This window comes from Bombina bombina, chromosome 5, assembly GCF_027579735.1.
Source record: "Bombina bombina isolate aBomBom1 chromosome 5, aBomBom1.pri, whole genome shotgun sequence".
Classification (NCBI taxonomy): domain Eukaryota; kingdom Metazoa; phylum Chordata; class Amphibia; order Anura; family Bombinatoridae; genus Bombina; species Bombina bombina.
In genome coordinates, this window is record NC_069503.1 from 64,144,416 (window position 1) to 64,160,839 (window position 16,424).

Below are 16,424 nucleotides of genomic sequence, written 5' to 3' on the forward strand. Positions count from 1 at the left end.
AGGGCATTGATAGCGTGTTCTTGCTAGACTTGTGCTATTATGTCCTGAAAAAACCCTTAATGACCAGTGACATACAGGGTACATTGTGGTCATTAAGGGGTTAATATCAGCTTCCTAGGTTTACTCTATAACAAAGGATACCAAAAGAACAAAGCAAATGAGGTAATAGAAGTAAGTTGGAAAGTTGGGTAAAATTGAATGCTCTATCTGAATTATCAGTGTTTAAAGGGACAGTCAACACCAGAATTTTTATTGTTTAAAAAGATAGATAATCCCTTTATTACCCATTCCCCAGTTTTGCAAAACCAACACTGTTATATTAATACACTTTTTACTTCTGGGACTAACTTGTATCTAAGCATCTTCTGAACGCCCCTAATCACATGACTTTTAGTTATTATCTACTGACTTGCATTTTAGCCAATTAGTGCAGTGTCTGCCACTAGCCACGAGCGTGATCACAATGCTATCTATATGGCCTACACAAGCTTGCTCTCCCCTGCTGTGAAAAGTAAATAAAATAGAGGCGTCCTTCAAGGGCTTAGAAATTATCATATGAGCCTTCCTAGGTTTGCTTTCAACTAGAATACCAAGAGAACAAAGCAAAATTGTTGATAAAAGTAAATTGGAAAGTTGTTTAAAATTGCATGCCCTATTTGGAAAATGAAAGTTTTTTTGGACTTGACTGTCCCTTTAACTTTCACTGTCAATTTTGGCTTCTGTATTTGATGATGTTTATTCTGTGATATTGAGTTTTTAATTATACAAAAAAAAAACACAAAATACTGGTCTGGATTACAATCACTTTTTATTTGCATGAAAAAACATTGTATATCATCATATAGTAAAAAGCAGCATTACATGATATAGGCACACAATGGTATAAATATACCTAACACTTGTGCGCTTGATACAAAGGGATTTATCAGACATATAATGTTCCCTTTATATATACAGTATGTGCTATTATCAGTTCTTGTGGCGTCTAACATGAAAACCTCTAACAGACATAATATCAAGTTACAGAACATGACACACATATTACATACCCAGTATACATGTAGTTTATAGTAGCCATTTAAATTAAACTGATTATGATCATGTATGTACCGGTTACTGATATTGTGTCTCATGAAGTAAAATCAGTTTCCTTGGGTACACATACCTTGCAACATTTCAAAATTTAAGAGGGACACCCCCCCCCCCACGGCAAAAATTTGACTGTATTCCTGTGTGGTGTTTGGATTCTATCACATTGATATGAGAGAAACTGAGGTGCACATATATAGAAGAACAAAGGACAGCAGGAGAGCACTTTCAATCTGGGGCTTTTATAACTGGGATTTAGAAAGTATTATTTACAATAGGATCTTTTTTGATGCTATTTAGAGAGTGTGTCCTCTTTAGGGTAATTGTAAAAAGGTTTGTACACTGTGTATATAAAGTTTATTTGTGTGTAAATATTTGCTGGTCTGTGATAACTGATTTCAATAAAAACCTTTATTCCACTTTCTAAACATATGAAAGGTTTCTTCCCTTGTGAATCCTTTCATGACTTTTCAGATTACCTTTTTCTGTAAAACTTTTTCCACACTCTGTACACGTGAAAGGCTTTTCTCCTGTGTGAATTCTTTCATGCTTTTTCAGGTTACTCTTATCTGTAAAACTTTTTCCACACTCTGTACATGTGAATGGTTTTTCTACTGTGTGAATCATTTCATGAGTTTTCAGACTACTCTTATGTGTAAAACTTTTTCCACACTCTGTACATGTGAAAGGCTTTTCTCCTGTGTGAATCCTTTCATGAGTTTTCAGATCACTCTTTTGTGTAAAACTTTTTCCACACTCTGTACATGTGAAAGGCTTTTCTCCTGTGTGAATCCTTTCATGAGTTTTCAGGTTATTCTTTTCTGTAAAACTTTTTCCACACTCTGTACATGTGAAAGGCTTTTCTCCTGTGTGAATCATTTCATGAGTTTTCAGGCTATTCTTTTCTGTAAAACCTTTTCCACACTCTGTACATTTGAAAGGCTTTTCTCCTGTGTGAATCCTTTCATGAGTTTTCAGGCTATTCTTTTCTGTAAAACTTTTTCCACACTCTGTACATTTGAAAGGCTTTTCTCCTGTGTGAATCCTTTCATGAGTTTTCAGGATATTCTTCTCTGTAAAACATTTTCCACACTCTGTACATGCAAAAGGTTTTTCTCCTGTGTGACTCCTTTCATGCTTTTTCAGAGTATTCTTTTCTGTAAAACTTTTTCCACACTCTGTACATGTAAAAGGCTTTTCTCCTGTGTGACTCCTTTCATGCTTTTTCAGATCACCCTTTTGTATAAAACATTTTCCACACTCTGTACATGTGAAAGGCTTTTTTCCTGTGTGAATCCTTTCATGAGTTTTCAGGTTACCCGTGTCTGTAAAACATTTTCCACACTCTGTACATGTGAAAGGTTTTTCTCCTGTGTGATTCCTTTCATGAATTTTCAGGCTACCCATGTCTGTAAAACATTTTCCACACTCTGTACATGCTAAAGGTTTTTCTCCTATGTGACTCCTTTCATGCTTTTTCAGATTACCCTTTTGTATAAAACTTTTTCCACACTCTGTACATGTGAAAGGCTTTTCTCCTGTGTGACTCCTTTCATGCTTTTTCAGATTACCCTTTTGTATAAAACATTTTCCACACTCTGTACATGTGAAAGGCTTTTCTCCTGTGTGAATCTTTTTATGAGTTTTCAGATAATTCATTCGTGTAAAACATTTGCTGCACTCAGTACATGTGTGTGGTTTCTCACCTGTGTGAATTTTGTAGTGTTCTAGTAGCTGAGACTTCCATCTAAAGCTTTTCTCACATTCTGTACATTTGAAAGGTTGCTCCTTTGTATGAATCGTTTGGCTAGACTTTAGACTTATCCCTTCTTTACTATGTTTTGAAGCCTCATTAAATGTGTGTGGTTGATCCTCGGGGATAATAATTTCATAAATGTTGTCCTCTTGTTTGATGGTTAACTTACTCTCTGTACATAATGATTGCTGCCCTGTTCCTGCCAATTCACCATCTTCTCTAAAAATCTGCTGTGAATTTCCCAATGTTTGTGAATAGTCATTGGTGTCTGAGACTATTGGAGTTTGCGGTATCATTCTGATGCTTCCTGTAGTGAAGGATAGATATGAACTATTGACGTGTTTGTCTACATAAAAAGAAATGGAATAAAAAAAATAAGACTGTTTATTCATTATAATATAATCCATCTCAATAAAAAAATATGATTTTTTATACTTAAAAATGTCTTCCATTTTGTATTTTTCAATTTATTTACCTGTAAATCACAAATTAAAAAAGGATGACATAGAATGTAAACATTACTACATCATAGTAAACTAAATTACTGATGAAAATAAGTTATAGGGCCGCATTAAACAAGGTGTGTGTGGATAAAGTTCTCAGCCAGGGAACAAGTACATCTGTATTCTGGGCAAGAGAGGTGCATCTATCATCCTCATTTAACATTGTACAAGCAACTGCACATACAGCCCTGCCCGGCTCATGCTCAACCAGTTGGGTGAGAACATGATGTCTTAATCATCACAGACTAATCAACAGTGTGCAATGTTTTGAGAGGGTAAGAAGCAGTGATCTTATGATAATCTTTAGCTTTCGGCTGTGGTTGTTCTATTTATATAAACAGCGAAAAACATTATTAGTTTAATAATACTCACTGTAAAATTGAGTGGTGGTTCTGGGGTGGGAAACACTGGGGTAATTGTGGGTGTTCCATACATGGGAGCAAGGTAGGCATAAGTGTAGTTATGGGTGTTACGTGAGAGAGGCCAGGGCAGGGGAAGATAAAGTTGCAGGTGTTCTGAGTAATGAACCAGGTCTGGGGTGGGGTTAGGCAGTTGTTGGATATGATCTGTCCAGTGGCGGAGCAAATAGACAGGGTGCCCTGGTGCAAGATTTTTTTTTTTGGGCCCCCCATAAAAAATAACTCAATAGCGCATCAGCATAGCCATGGATGCAAACACACACATATATACGCATGTATATTCACTCACACAAATATACACAAACATATATTATTACGATTATTTAGTAAATTATAAATATTAAACTATGATATTTATAAAATTAAGAAACTGTTAATAAAATAATAATTATAAACACACACATTTATTTACATACACAATCATATACACAAAGACACATATACATACGCACACACTAATATATATATATAATACGCTCTCAAAAAGTGAATCCACCCTCCTGGGACATCTGCCTGTGTGCAAAAATGGAATACATACAGAAGCAAACAAATGCACTCTCAGGTCTTCTTTGTAGTGGGTCAACAACAAAGGTTTGACGTTTCGGGGTTCACACAGACCCCTTCATCAGAATAAAGAAAAAAGTGTCATTGCATTTGTATGTATGTATGTATGTATGTATGTATGTATGTATGTATGTATGTATGTATGTATGTATGTATATATATATATATATATATATATATATATATATATATATATATATATATATATATATATATATATATATATATATATATATATATATATATATATATATATATATATATATATATATATATATATATATATATATATATATATATATCAAAGAAAAAGTACACACCGCACTCTAGTCTCCACAGCTCTGGCCCCGGGTGCACCAAACAGGCATACACAATGAAAAAATAAAGAGCACTCCACTGGACTTATAAATGAACACACTTTACTGTTGGAAACATTTTCGGACAACTGTCCGTCCTCAGGACGGACAGTTGTCCGAAAACGTTTACAACAGTAAAGTGTGTTTATTTATAAGTCCAGTGGAGTGCTCTTTATTTTTTCATTATATATATATATATATATATATATATATATATATATATATATATATATATATATATATATATATATATATATATATATATACCAGAAGAAATAAGAAAGGCACTCTCCGTATTTAGTAGTAAAATAACTTTACTTAGGTGAACGTTTTCGGGGTCACCCCCTTCCTCAGACCTTACAAAACAACAAAACAGTGAACTATTTAAGTGCTTACCTGGTGACGATCCTGCCAGAGTCTGTGGCGTCCTCCTAGCGCAACTGCGCATGCGCAAGAGTCAGTACAGAGGCCCTGGAGGTTCAAAAGAGTCACCAAGGCAAAAAAATTGTGATACCACAAAAAAACATAAAAACAGCGATATTAACGTGTGTATTAAAATCATATGTACACAGAGCACAGTATCATAGAGATGGTGACTATTGGACCAATATCTTGTAGGTATGATGTGAAAAACTGTGTAGGCATGGTGTTAGTGATAGTGGTATCAACTACCTAAGACTTCTATATGTATAACGGCTAGGATGTGTTACAGAGGATATATCAGAATTACACTCAACACTTTGTCACAGGGTAACAATACTTAGATAGTACCCACATAAGTATATATATCTCGGCAAGACAGAAATGTATAATGTTGCTAAGCAACCATGTACACAACAACTCCAAACGTAACCAATCCGTCGCAACTAGACTTAGCATACATAACGGTCAGAAAGTCAAACGTATTACAAAGTCTATATCCACAATCAACTGCACACACAGTGAAAGGGGAAGTATACAAACAAAACCCCAAGTGTTTTAAACATCGGCGCAACAGATATAAAATCTGTTTCTAGGCAACCATGTATATGCCTCTCAATGTCAGACACATTAGTTGCAGCAAAATTCAGCGTGTGTAGCGATCAAGGTATCACACCAGCCCCTCAGTAATCATACCAAATAGTGAACCATATTAGATAAAGTTTTTAATCTGTCACCTGCTGAAGGACTTATTATACCACATATAAAAAGTGTACAGTTACGAAATGCCCATTAGTCCAAATATTACTATTCGTAATATGCATTAGTTGATATTGACACCACACCACCGGCCATATAGCGCTAGCTATCTTCAATACACTGGCCTAACCAACGGTAACATCAGTGCTCAAAAGGGCTCAAGTATTAAATCTTAATATACATACCCTATGTAGAGACATCAAATTATATGCGAAAACAAAAACAATAGAACAGTTTCAATATTCCAAATGGGACAACCAATCACAATCTAACTCAAACATATTATTACCTCATATGTTGTCAATCATCATACCCCACAGTATTAGTTCATGCAAAAAACATGTAATATCAAACATCTAAGATGATATTGTTAATAAACAAGTGAGATAAAATATGTAAAATAGAACCTAAGAACCCAAACCAGATGAGGAGCTCAAGAACAGTTAGACAGGTAACTACACCAAATAATGTTAAATCGATAGATCATTAAGGTACAGATAGGAATACAACAAACCAATATCAAATAGTGCAGTCCTTACAAGAAGCACTGCATGTCAAAATGGACATTCAGCCCCTTAGGGACCAAAGTGTCAAGTGTGAAAATCCAGCGACTTTCCCTCTGTAAGAGCACCCTACCTCTGTCTCCACCCCTCACTAGGGGTGGTACGTGGTCAATAATGATGAAACGTAAGTCTGTGTTCTTATGTCTTGCCTGCAAAAAATGTCTGGCTACTGGTTGGTCGGATTTACCATTCTCAAGTGCTGCCCTAATGGCCGACCTATGGTTGGCCATTCTGGTGCGGGCATCATCCTGTGTCTTACCGACATAAAACTTGCCACATGGGCAGTGGATCATGTATATGATGTAGCATGTGGTGCATGTGACTCTATGTCTAATAGTAAATTTTCTGTTAGTCCATGGATGTGTGAAAAATTTACTCTGGGTCATCCCACTACATGTAGTGCATCCACTGCATCGGAAGCACCCATTTTTGGTGGTGTCTAACCATGTTTTAGACTTATAACTAAGTCTGTTGTCGGGTCGCATCAGATGGTCCCTTAAAGAGGCCGCCCTCCTATAACCAACCATAGGTAAGTCCATAGACTCGCAAGGCAGTTTTTTGTCAGTGGAAATGATGTCCCAATGATCTCGTAGTATGTTAGGTAAAACGACCTTCTCAGGAGTAAAAGTGGTCGTCATTATCAGCCGTTCCCTGGATGGTGTCTCAGGTAATGTTTTCTTTAGAGCCTCATTTTGTGAAATGGTGTGGGCTTCACTGAAAGCCACATCAAGATGTTCTCTATTGTAGCCCCGCTGCTCAAACTTCATCCTCATCTCATCAAGTTGTATAATTTTGTTCTCTAGGTCACTATTGTTCCGTGTGACCCTCTTGAATTGGGACTTAGGCAGGGCCTTTTTCAAAAAAGGTGGATGACAGCTTGTACCTTGGAGGATTGAATTCATGTCGGTTGGTTTTTGATATAGTGTGGTCTTCAAACCCTCACCAGATTTATATATCCTTAAATCTAAGAAATCCACTGTTTGTTTATTGTGAGTCATCTTGAACTTTAGGTTACTGTTAGATTGGTTCAGTTCATCAAACCAAATCATAAGGTCTTGTTGCTCACCCCGCCAGATCAAGAATAGATCGTCTATATATCTGCGGAAACATATTACCCGTGGATCCTTGAATAGCATCGTGCCTAGGGTCTCAAACTCCGCCATATACAGATTGGCATAGGATGGGGCCACATTGGACCCCATCGCTGTGCCCGATATCTGTAAATAGAATCCTGTCTCAAACTTAAAGTAATTCATCTTAAGACAGTACTCCAATAGTTGTAGTACCGCATCAACAGGTGGACCAACATAGGGATATTTGAGAAGAGTAGATTTGATCGCCGCCATACCGTCCTCATGCGGTATAACCGTATAGAGGCTGGTTACATCCAGGGTAACCAGCACATCATCCCCAGTTAAGTTTTCGATACCCTGTAGTAATTTCACCATCTCTATGGAATCCAGAAGGAAAGAGTCCATCTGTCTGACTAATGGTTGCAGGATATCATCAACGTATACAGCCAATGTTTGTAATATCGATCCCCTTGCTGATACAATTGGACGTCCTGGAGGTCGCACCGGATCTTTATGGACCTTGGGTAAGGTATATATGATGGGAGTTATAGGAAAGTCAACCAGCAAAAATTCATATGTAGCCTTTGATATAGTATTAGTTGAATATAATATATCAAGGTATTTATCAATTGTTTTTTTGAATTCAGAGGTGGGATCCTGTGTTAGTCTACGGTATGTCTTCTTGTCATCCAGCTGGGATATTATTTCATCCCTATAGTCCTGGTAGTCCTGTAGGACCACTGCACCGCCCTTATCCGCATTGCGGATTACCAGCTTGTGATTCTCCTTCAACCCCTTCAAGGCCTTCCATTCTGTTTTAGAAAAGTTGTTTCTTGTAGGATGCTCTTTGTCCAATGTATCTTCAAAGTTCTCTTTTATCATCCGTGTGTATGTACTGATACTCGCACTTGAGGATTTTGGATCAAATCTACTTGGTTTCCTGAATTTTTCCACCTGGGCGTCAGTCTGTCCAAAATGCTCCTTGAGGCGAAGTTTCCTGTTGAATTTATATAGGTCGACATGTAAATCAAATCTGTCCAATTTGGCAGTAGGTACAAAGCTTAGTCCTTTCTCCAATATTTCAATTTCAATAGTTGTTAGTTGGTGGGAGCTGAGATTGATTATATTACTCAGTGCCACCCCCGGCGCCAACGTCGGGGTGGTCTCCCCCTGGAGGATCCCCTTGCGATTGTGACCACTTCTCCTGGGGTGTATCCACAATCAACTGCACAATCAACTGTGTGTGCAGTTGATTGTGGATATAGACTTTGTAATACGTTTGACTTTCTGACCGTTATGTATGCTAAGTCTAGTTGCGACGGATTGGTTACGTTTGGAGTTGTTGTGTACATGGTTGCTTAGCAACATTATACATTTCTGTCTTGCCGAGATATATATACTTATGTGGGTACTATCTGAGTATTGTTACCCTGTGACAAAGTGTTGAGTGTAATTCTGATATATCCTCTGTAACACATCCTAGCCGTTATACATATAGAAGTCTTAGGTAGTTGATACCACTATCACTAACACCATGCCTACACAGTTTTTCACATCATACCTACAAGATATTGGTCCAATAGTCACCATCTCTATGATACTGTGCTCTGTGTACATATGATTTTAATACACACGTTAATATCGCTGTTTTTATGTTTTTTTGTGGTATCACAATTTTTTTGCCTTGGTGACTCTTTTGAACCTCCAGGGCCTCTGTACTGACTCTTGCGCATGCGCAGTTGCGCTAGGAGGACGCCAAAGACTCTGGCAGGATCGTCACCAGGTAAGCACTTAAATAGTTCACTGTTTTGTTGTTTTGTAAGGTCTGAGGAAGGGGGTGACCCCGAAAACGTTCACCTAAGTAAAGTTATTTTACTACTAAATACGGAGAGTGCCTTTCTTATTTCTTCTGGTATATCAATTGTTTGAAGAGCACCCCGGAGGCTGAATAAGGAGCAGTGAGTGTGGGATCCTGTTGGGTATTTGTAATAAGTGTTTGATCTCTGCACCCTGTAGTGATTACATATACCTGGACTATTTTTCTGCATATTCTTGTTTGACAATTTTTGTTAAGAGGGATATTTTTGCTTTTAACAGCACACATCACTTGGTGTGGTGACTGAGTACACAATATGTCACAGACACAGCCACAGGAGATTGGTGAATCAGATGGAGTGGAGGGAGCTTCAGTATTCCAATTCAGTGAGGCTGATGCCAGCAGAATAAGATTTGATGAAGTAGCCATTAGAACTAAGAGAGAGCAGCCAGAGCAGCTGCATAATCATTTGGTTAAACTGAAGAAAAGAGCAATTGATTTAAAATTACATGGCTGCTACCTGTCTGACTATCACAGGAAATCATTTATCCCTAAGGGTTTTAGGGTCAAAAATGTCCCCACCATTGGACGCAATAATACTATCTTCTGCGTCAAGTGGTGTGGGATTTTGAACAAATGTTCGCTGGATCTGGTTCTACTGGTAATAGAGGAAGTCTCTACATTATTAAAACAAGTAGAAAATGAAATACAGACCTTTGAAACACAGCACCATGATAAATTATTGAATGATGGAGAGGAAGACTGGCTATCTAAGATCAAGAACCAGGTGGACCAATATGAAAAAGAACTCATTTCTTTCAAGGAACGCAAATGGGAGGCCGTAACTAGTGACTACAGAGAGAAAAGAGTCTATAAATGGCTATTAGGCCCTGAAGAAAGAAGAGTTGCCTTTAGGAATAGGAGACCTCGGGCATTCAAACCCAGAAATTTGAACACCGTTGAAAGTTCTGACAATAGCTCTGACCCTGAACAGGGTGAGGTAGTAGTAATGGGCACTACCACAGGCTCCCAACCCATGACCACCCGGTCAAAAAACGCCTACGGGGGAGGCCACACCCCAGGAGAAGTGGTCACAATCGCAAGGGGATCCTCCAGGGGGAGACCACCCCGACGTTGGCGCCGGGGGGTGGCACTGAGTAATATAATCAATCTCAGCTCCCACCAACTAACAACTATTGAAATTGAAATATTGGAGAAAGGACTAAGCTTTGTACCTACTGCCAAATTGGACAGATTTGATTTACATGTCGACCTATATAAATTCAACAGGAAACTTCGCCTCAAGGAGCATTTTGGACAGACTGACGCCCAGGTGGAAAAATTCAGGAAACCAAGTAGATTTGATCCAAAATCCTCAAGTGCGAGTATCAGTACATACACACGGATGATAAAAGAGAACTTTGAAGATACATTGGACAAAGAGCATCCTACAAGAAACAACTTTTCTAAAACAGATTTGAAGGCCTTGAAGGGGTTGAAGGAGAATCACAAGCTGGTAATCCGCAATGCGGATAAGGGCGGTGCAGTGGTCCTACAGGACTACCAGGACTATAGGGATGAAATAATATCCCAGCTGGATGACAAGAAGACATACCGTAGACTAACACAGGATCCCACCTCTGAATTCAAAAAAACAATTGATAAATACCTTGATATATTATATTCAACTAATACTATATCAAAGGCTACATATGAATTTTTGCTGGTTGACTTTCCTATAACTCCCATCATATATACCTTACCCAAGGTCCATAAAGATCCGGTGCGACCTCCAGGACGTCCAATTGTATCAGCAAGGGGATCGATATTACAAACATTGGCTGTATACGTTGATGATATCCTGCAACCATTAGTCAGACAGATGGACTCTTTCCTTCTGGATTCCATAGAGATGGTGAAATTACTACAGGGTATCGAAAACTTAACTGGGGATGATGTGCTGGTTACCCTGGATGTAACCAGCCTCTATACGGTTATACCGCATGAGGACGGTATGGCGGCGATCAAATCTACTCTTCTCAAATATCCCTATGTTGGTCCACCTGTTGATGCGGTACTACAACTATTGGAGTACTGTCTTAAGATGAATTACTTTAAGTTTGAGACAGGATTCTATTTACAGATATCGGGCACAGCGATGGGGTCCAATGTGGCCCCATCCTATGCCAATCTGTATATGGCGGAGTTTGAGACCCTAGGCACGATGCTATTCAAGGATCCACGGGTAATATGTTTCCGCAGATATATAGACGATCTATTCTTGATCTGGCGGGGTGAGCAACAAGACCTTATGATTTGGTTTGATGAACTGAACCAATCTAACAGTAACCTAAAGTTCAAGATGACTCACAATAAACAAACAGTGGATTTCTTAGATTTAAGGATATATAAATCTGGTGAGGGTTTGAAGACCACACTATATCAAAAACCAACCGACATGAATTCAATCCTCCAAGGTACAAGCTGTCATCCACCTTTTTTGAAAAAGGCCCTGCCTAAGTCCCAATTCAAGAGGGTCACACGGAACAATAGTGACCTAGAGAACAAAATTATACAACTTGATGAGATGAGGATGAAGTTTGAGCAGCGGGGCTACAATAGAGAACATCTTGATGTGGCTTTCAGTGAAGCCCACACCATTTCACAAAATGAGGCTCTAAAGAAAACATTACCTGAGACACCATCCAGGGAACGGCTGATAATGACGACCACTTTTACTCCTGAGAAGGTCGTTTTACCTAACATACTACGAGATCATTGGGACATCATTTCCACTGACAAAAAACTGCCTTGCGAGTCTATGGACTTACCTATGGTTGGTTATAGGAGGGCGGCCTCTTTAAGGGACCATCTGATGCGACCCGACAACAGACTTAGTTATAAGTCTAAAACATGGTTAGACACCACCAAAAATGGGTGCTTCCGATGCAGTGGATGCACTACATGTAGTGGGATGACCCAGAGTAAATTTTTCACACATCCATGGACTAACAGAAAATTTACTATTAGACATAGAGTCACATGCACCACATGCTACATCATATACATGATCCACTGCCCATGTGGCAAGTTTTATGTCGGTAAGACACAGGATGATGCCCGCACCAGAATGGCCAACCATAGGTCGGCCATTAGGGCAGCACTTGAGAATGGTAAATCCGACCAACCAGTAGCCAGACATTTTTTGCAGGCAAGACATAAGAACACAGACTTACGTTTCATCATTATTGACCACGTACCACCCCTAGTGAGGGGTGGAGACAGAGGTAGGGTGCTCTTACAGAGGGAAAGTCGCTGGATTTTCACACTTGACACTTTGGTCCCTAAGGGGGCTGAATGTCCATTTTGACATGCAGTGCTTCTTGTAAGGACTGCACTATTTGATATTGGTTTGTTGTATTCCTATCTGTACCTTAATGATCTATCGATTTAACATTATTTGGTGTAGTTACCTGTCTAACTGTTCTTGAGCTCCTCATCTGGTTTGGGTTCTTAGGTTCTATTTTACATATTTTATCTCACTTGTTTATTAACAATATCATCTTAGATGTTTGATATTACATGTTTTTTGCATGAACTAATACTGTGGGGTATGATGATTGACAACATATGAGGTAATAATATGTTTGAGTTAGATTGTGATTGGTTGTCCCATTTGGAATATTGAAACTGTTCTATTGTTTTTGTTTTCGCATATAATTTGATGTCTCTACATAGGGTATGTATATTAAGATTTAATACTTGAGCCCTTTTGAGCACTGATGTTACCGTTGGTTAGGCCAGTGTATTGAAGATAGCTAGCGCTATATGGCCGGTGGTGTGGTGTCAATATCAACTAATGCATATTACGAATAGTAATATTTGGACTAATGGGCATTTCGTAACTGTACACTTTTTATATGTGGTATAATAAGTCCTTCAGCAGGTGACAGATTAAAAACTTTATCTAATATGGTTCACTATTTGGTATGATTACTGAGGGGCTGGTGTGATACCTTGATCGCTACACACGCTGAATTTTGCTGCAACTAATGTGTCTGACATTGAGAGGCATATACATGGTTGCCTAGAAACAGATTTTATATCTGTTGCGCCGATGTTTAAACACTTGGGGTTTTGTTTGTATACTTCCCCTTTCACTGTGTGTGCAGTTGATTGTGGATATAGACTTTGTAATACGTTTGACTTTCTGACCGTTATGTATGCTAAGTCTAGTTGCGACGGATTGGTTACGTTTGGAGTTGTTGTGTACATGGTTGCTTAGCAACATTATACATTTCTGTCTTGCCGAGATATATATACTTATGTGGGTACTATCTGAGTATTGTTACCCTGTGACAAAGTGTTGAGTGTAATTCTGATATATCCTCTGTAACACATCCTAGCCGTTATACATATAGAAGTCTTAGGTAGTTGATACCACTATCACTAACACCATGCCTACACAGTTTTTCACATCATACCTACAAGATATTGGTCCAATAGTCACCATCTCTATGATACTGTGCTCTGTGTACATATGATTTTAATACACACGTTAATATCGCTGTTTTTATGTTTTTTTGTGGTATCACAATTTTTTTGCCTTGGTGACTCTTTTGAACCTCCAGGGCCTCTGTACTGACTCTTGCGCATGCGCAGTTGCGCTAGGAGGACGCCACAGACTCTGGCAGGATCGTCACCAGGTAAGCACTTAAATAGTTCACTGTTTTGTTGTTTTGTAAGGTCTGAGGAAGGGGGTGACCCCGAAAACGTTCACCTAAGTAAAGTTATTTTACTACTAAATACGGAGAGTGCCTTTCTTATTTCTTCTGGTATATCAATTGTTTGAAGAGCACCCCGGAGGCTGAATAAGGAGCAGTGAGTGTGGGATCCTGTTGGGTATTTATATATATATATATATATATATATATATATATACACATACACACATAACACATAAAGAAAACCCAGCACTCACCAGCAAGCTCACAGTAAAGATTTAAAGCAAAAATGGAAAGGTTAGTTACCGCATCTGGCCAAATGGGACAAGCTCAGGTCCCTAACACAGCCACACAATGCAAGCTATCAAATCCAAATAAACCGTGAACAAGGGAGGGGTGCACAGGCATATGTAATCACCCAGAAATATACAAAACACGGAAGGGGACTTGCACTCCAAGACCGGACCGGGTAAACATCCCATGACCTAGCAACATGCTCAGCCCTGGGTGCTCAGTGGCAGTCACAAAAAGCTGTGCTGTCACAGGGTCACAGGCAGTTATCCCCAGACAGGAGTGGGTGCAGGAACCATAGGGAAATTACAAAACAAATTAATACAACACAAACTCAGAGCTTGCTGGTGAGTGCTGGGTTTTCTTTATGTGTTGTGTAATTTCCCTATGGTTCTTGCACCCACTCCTGTCTGGGGTTAACTGCCTGTGACCCTGTGACAGCACAGCTTTTTGTGAGTGCCACTGAGCACCCAGGGCTGAGCATGTTGCTGGGTCATGGGATGTGTACCCGGTCCGGTCTTGGAGTGCAGTCCGCTTCCGTGTTTTGTATATATGTATATATATATATATATATATATATATATATATATATATATATATATATATATATATATATATATATATATATATATATATATATATATATATATAGTTTTTATTCTTGTTTTATTTAACATTGTTGAATATTGCTTTGTCAAATGTCGAAAGAGACCACAGATCAAGCCATACATTCAAGCATTATATATATATATATATATATATATATATATATATATATATATATATATATATATATATATATATATATATATATATATATATACACACACACACACACACACACACACACACACACATTTATCTGACCTGTGAGATTTGTATACTCAGATGACATGTAGTGATATGCTTCATTGGCACTAAGTCTTTTCTCTGCTCCCCCTTCCCCACTCATTCAGCAGACAGACTAGTAGCAGGAAATTCTTGCTTGTAACAACATCACACTACCTGTTACTGTGTCCTTATCTAAGGGAGAAGCCCATAAATACAGGAGGCTGAAACACTGCAAGTAAACGTACCGCTGTTCTCTGTCTTCTCTATGCTGACAGCTCCACCCCCCAGCTGTCACAAAGGTTCTACTGGGAGAAATGTAGCAGTCACCTCTGCTATTCTCCACAGCCAGTGTGCGCTTAACATTTAACCCACGCCAGGACACTTTCTTAGGAACTCTGGGGAGCTCTGATGTAAAGCTGTACTTACTGAATAGTCTGTGTTCAGTCGTGCGCTAATTTTGCTTCACATACCAGGTCTGTCGGTGCAGCTTGTCTAGCAGAGATTCCCGTTCTAAACGTGCTTTTTCCTCTGCTCTCCTCTTCTCTCCCACTAGCACCATTACGTGATTGTTTAACGTGACCATTTCATCCTCTACTTGACTCTTCTCCTTATCAGCACATTGTAACGGGACTTCCACGTATCAATAGCGGTCAGAGATTTACTGAGCTCAGCATCCTGGGGCTCAGCAGCAGGTGGGTCAGTCTCTGTGGCACGGATCTGGGCACGGGTAGTCACAAGGTTAACATCGGTGGGACCCATGGGAGCGTAGGCAGAAACAAGAGGGGCCAAGTCATTTCCAAGTAGAACATAAGCTGGTAAGTCCTTCATGACCCTCACATTCACATGTCTAGAGCCCACTCCCCAATCCTAATGTACCCGGGCAACAGGTAAGCGGAACACAGCGCCCCCTGCTACCCTCACAGCCACAGTGTCTCTGGTGTGCTGGTTCTCAGACACCAAGTTCTTTTGGAGCAGGGTCATGGTAGCACCAGTATCCCGTAGACCACTGACCTCCTTCCCATTCTCTTTAACCAGTTGCCGGTGCTGTTGCCGGTTATCCGGGTGGGCAGCTTGCACAGGGTCTGCTTCATGTAGGATGCCCCAGCATTCTTCCTTCTCTATGCAGTTGGCAGCAGGCTGAGGGTTACGTGGGTTTCCGCCGGGGGGTCTTCTCCAGGACTGTGCTTGGTTCGCTGTGTTTAGGGGACACTCTGGTCTTTTGTGCCCTAGTTGCTTACATCCAAAGCACTGAATAGGCTG

At 39.3% G+C, this 16,424-nt stretch overlaps 1 protein-coding gene across 1 annotated transcript in view; it reads right to left on the bottom strand.

Moving 5' to 3' along the window:
* Positions 1 to 791: 791 nt before the first annotated feature.
* LOC128659866 (oocyte zinc finger protein XlCOF6-like) overlaps positions 792 to 16,424 on the bottom strand; it is a 98,605-nt gene continuing 82,972 nt past the window's right edge. The window contains exon 3 of the mRNA XM_053713442.1: positions 792 to 3,191. Coding sequence (XP_053569417.1) covers positions 1,513 to 3,191 — 1,679 coding nt within the window. The 3' untranslated portion in view covers positions 792 to 1,512. The remainder of the gene's footprint in view (positions 3,192 to 16,424) is intronic.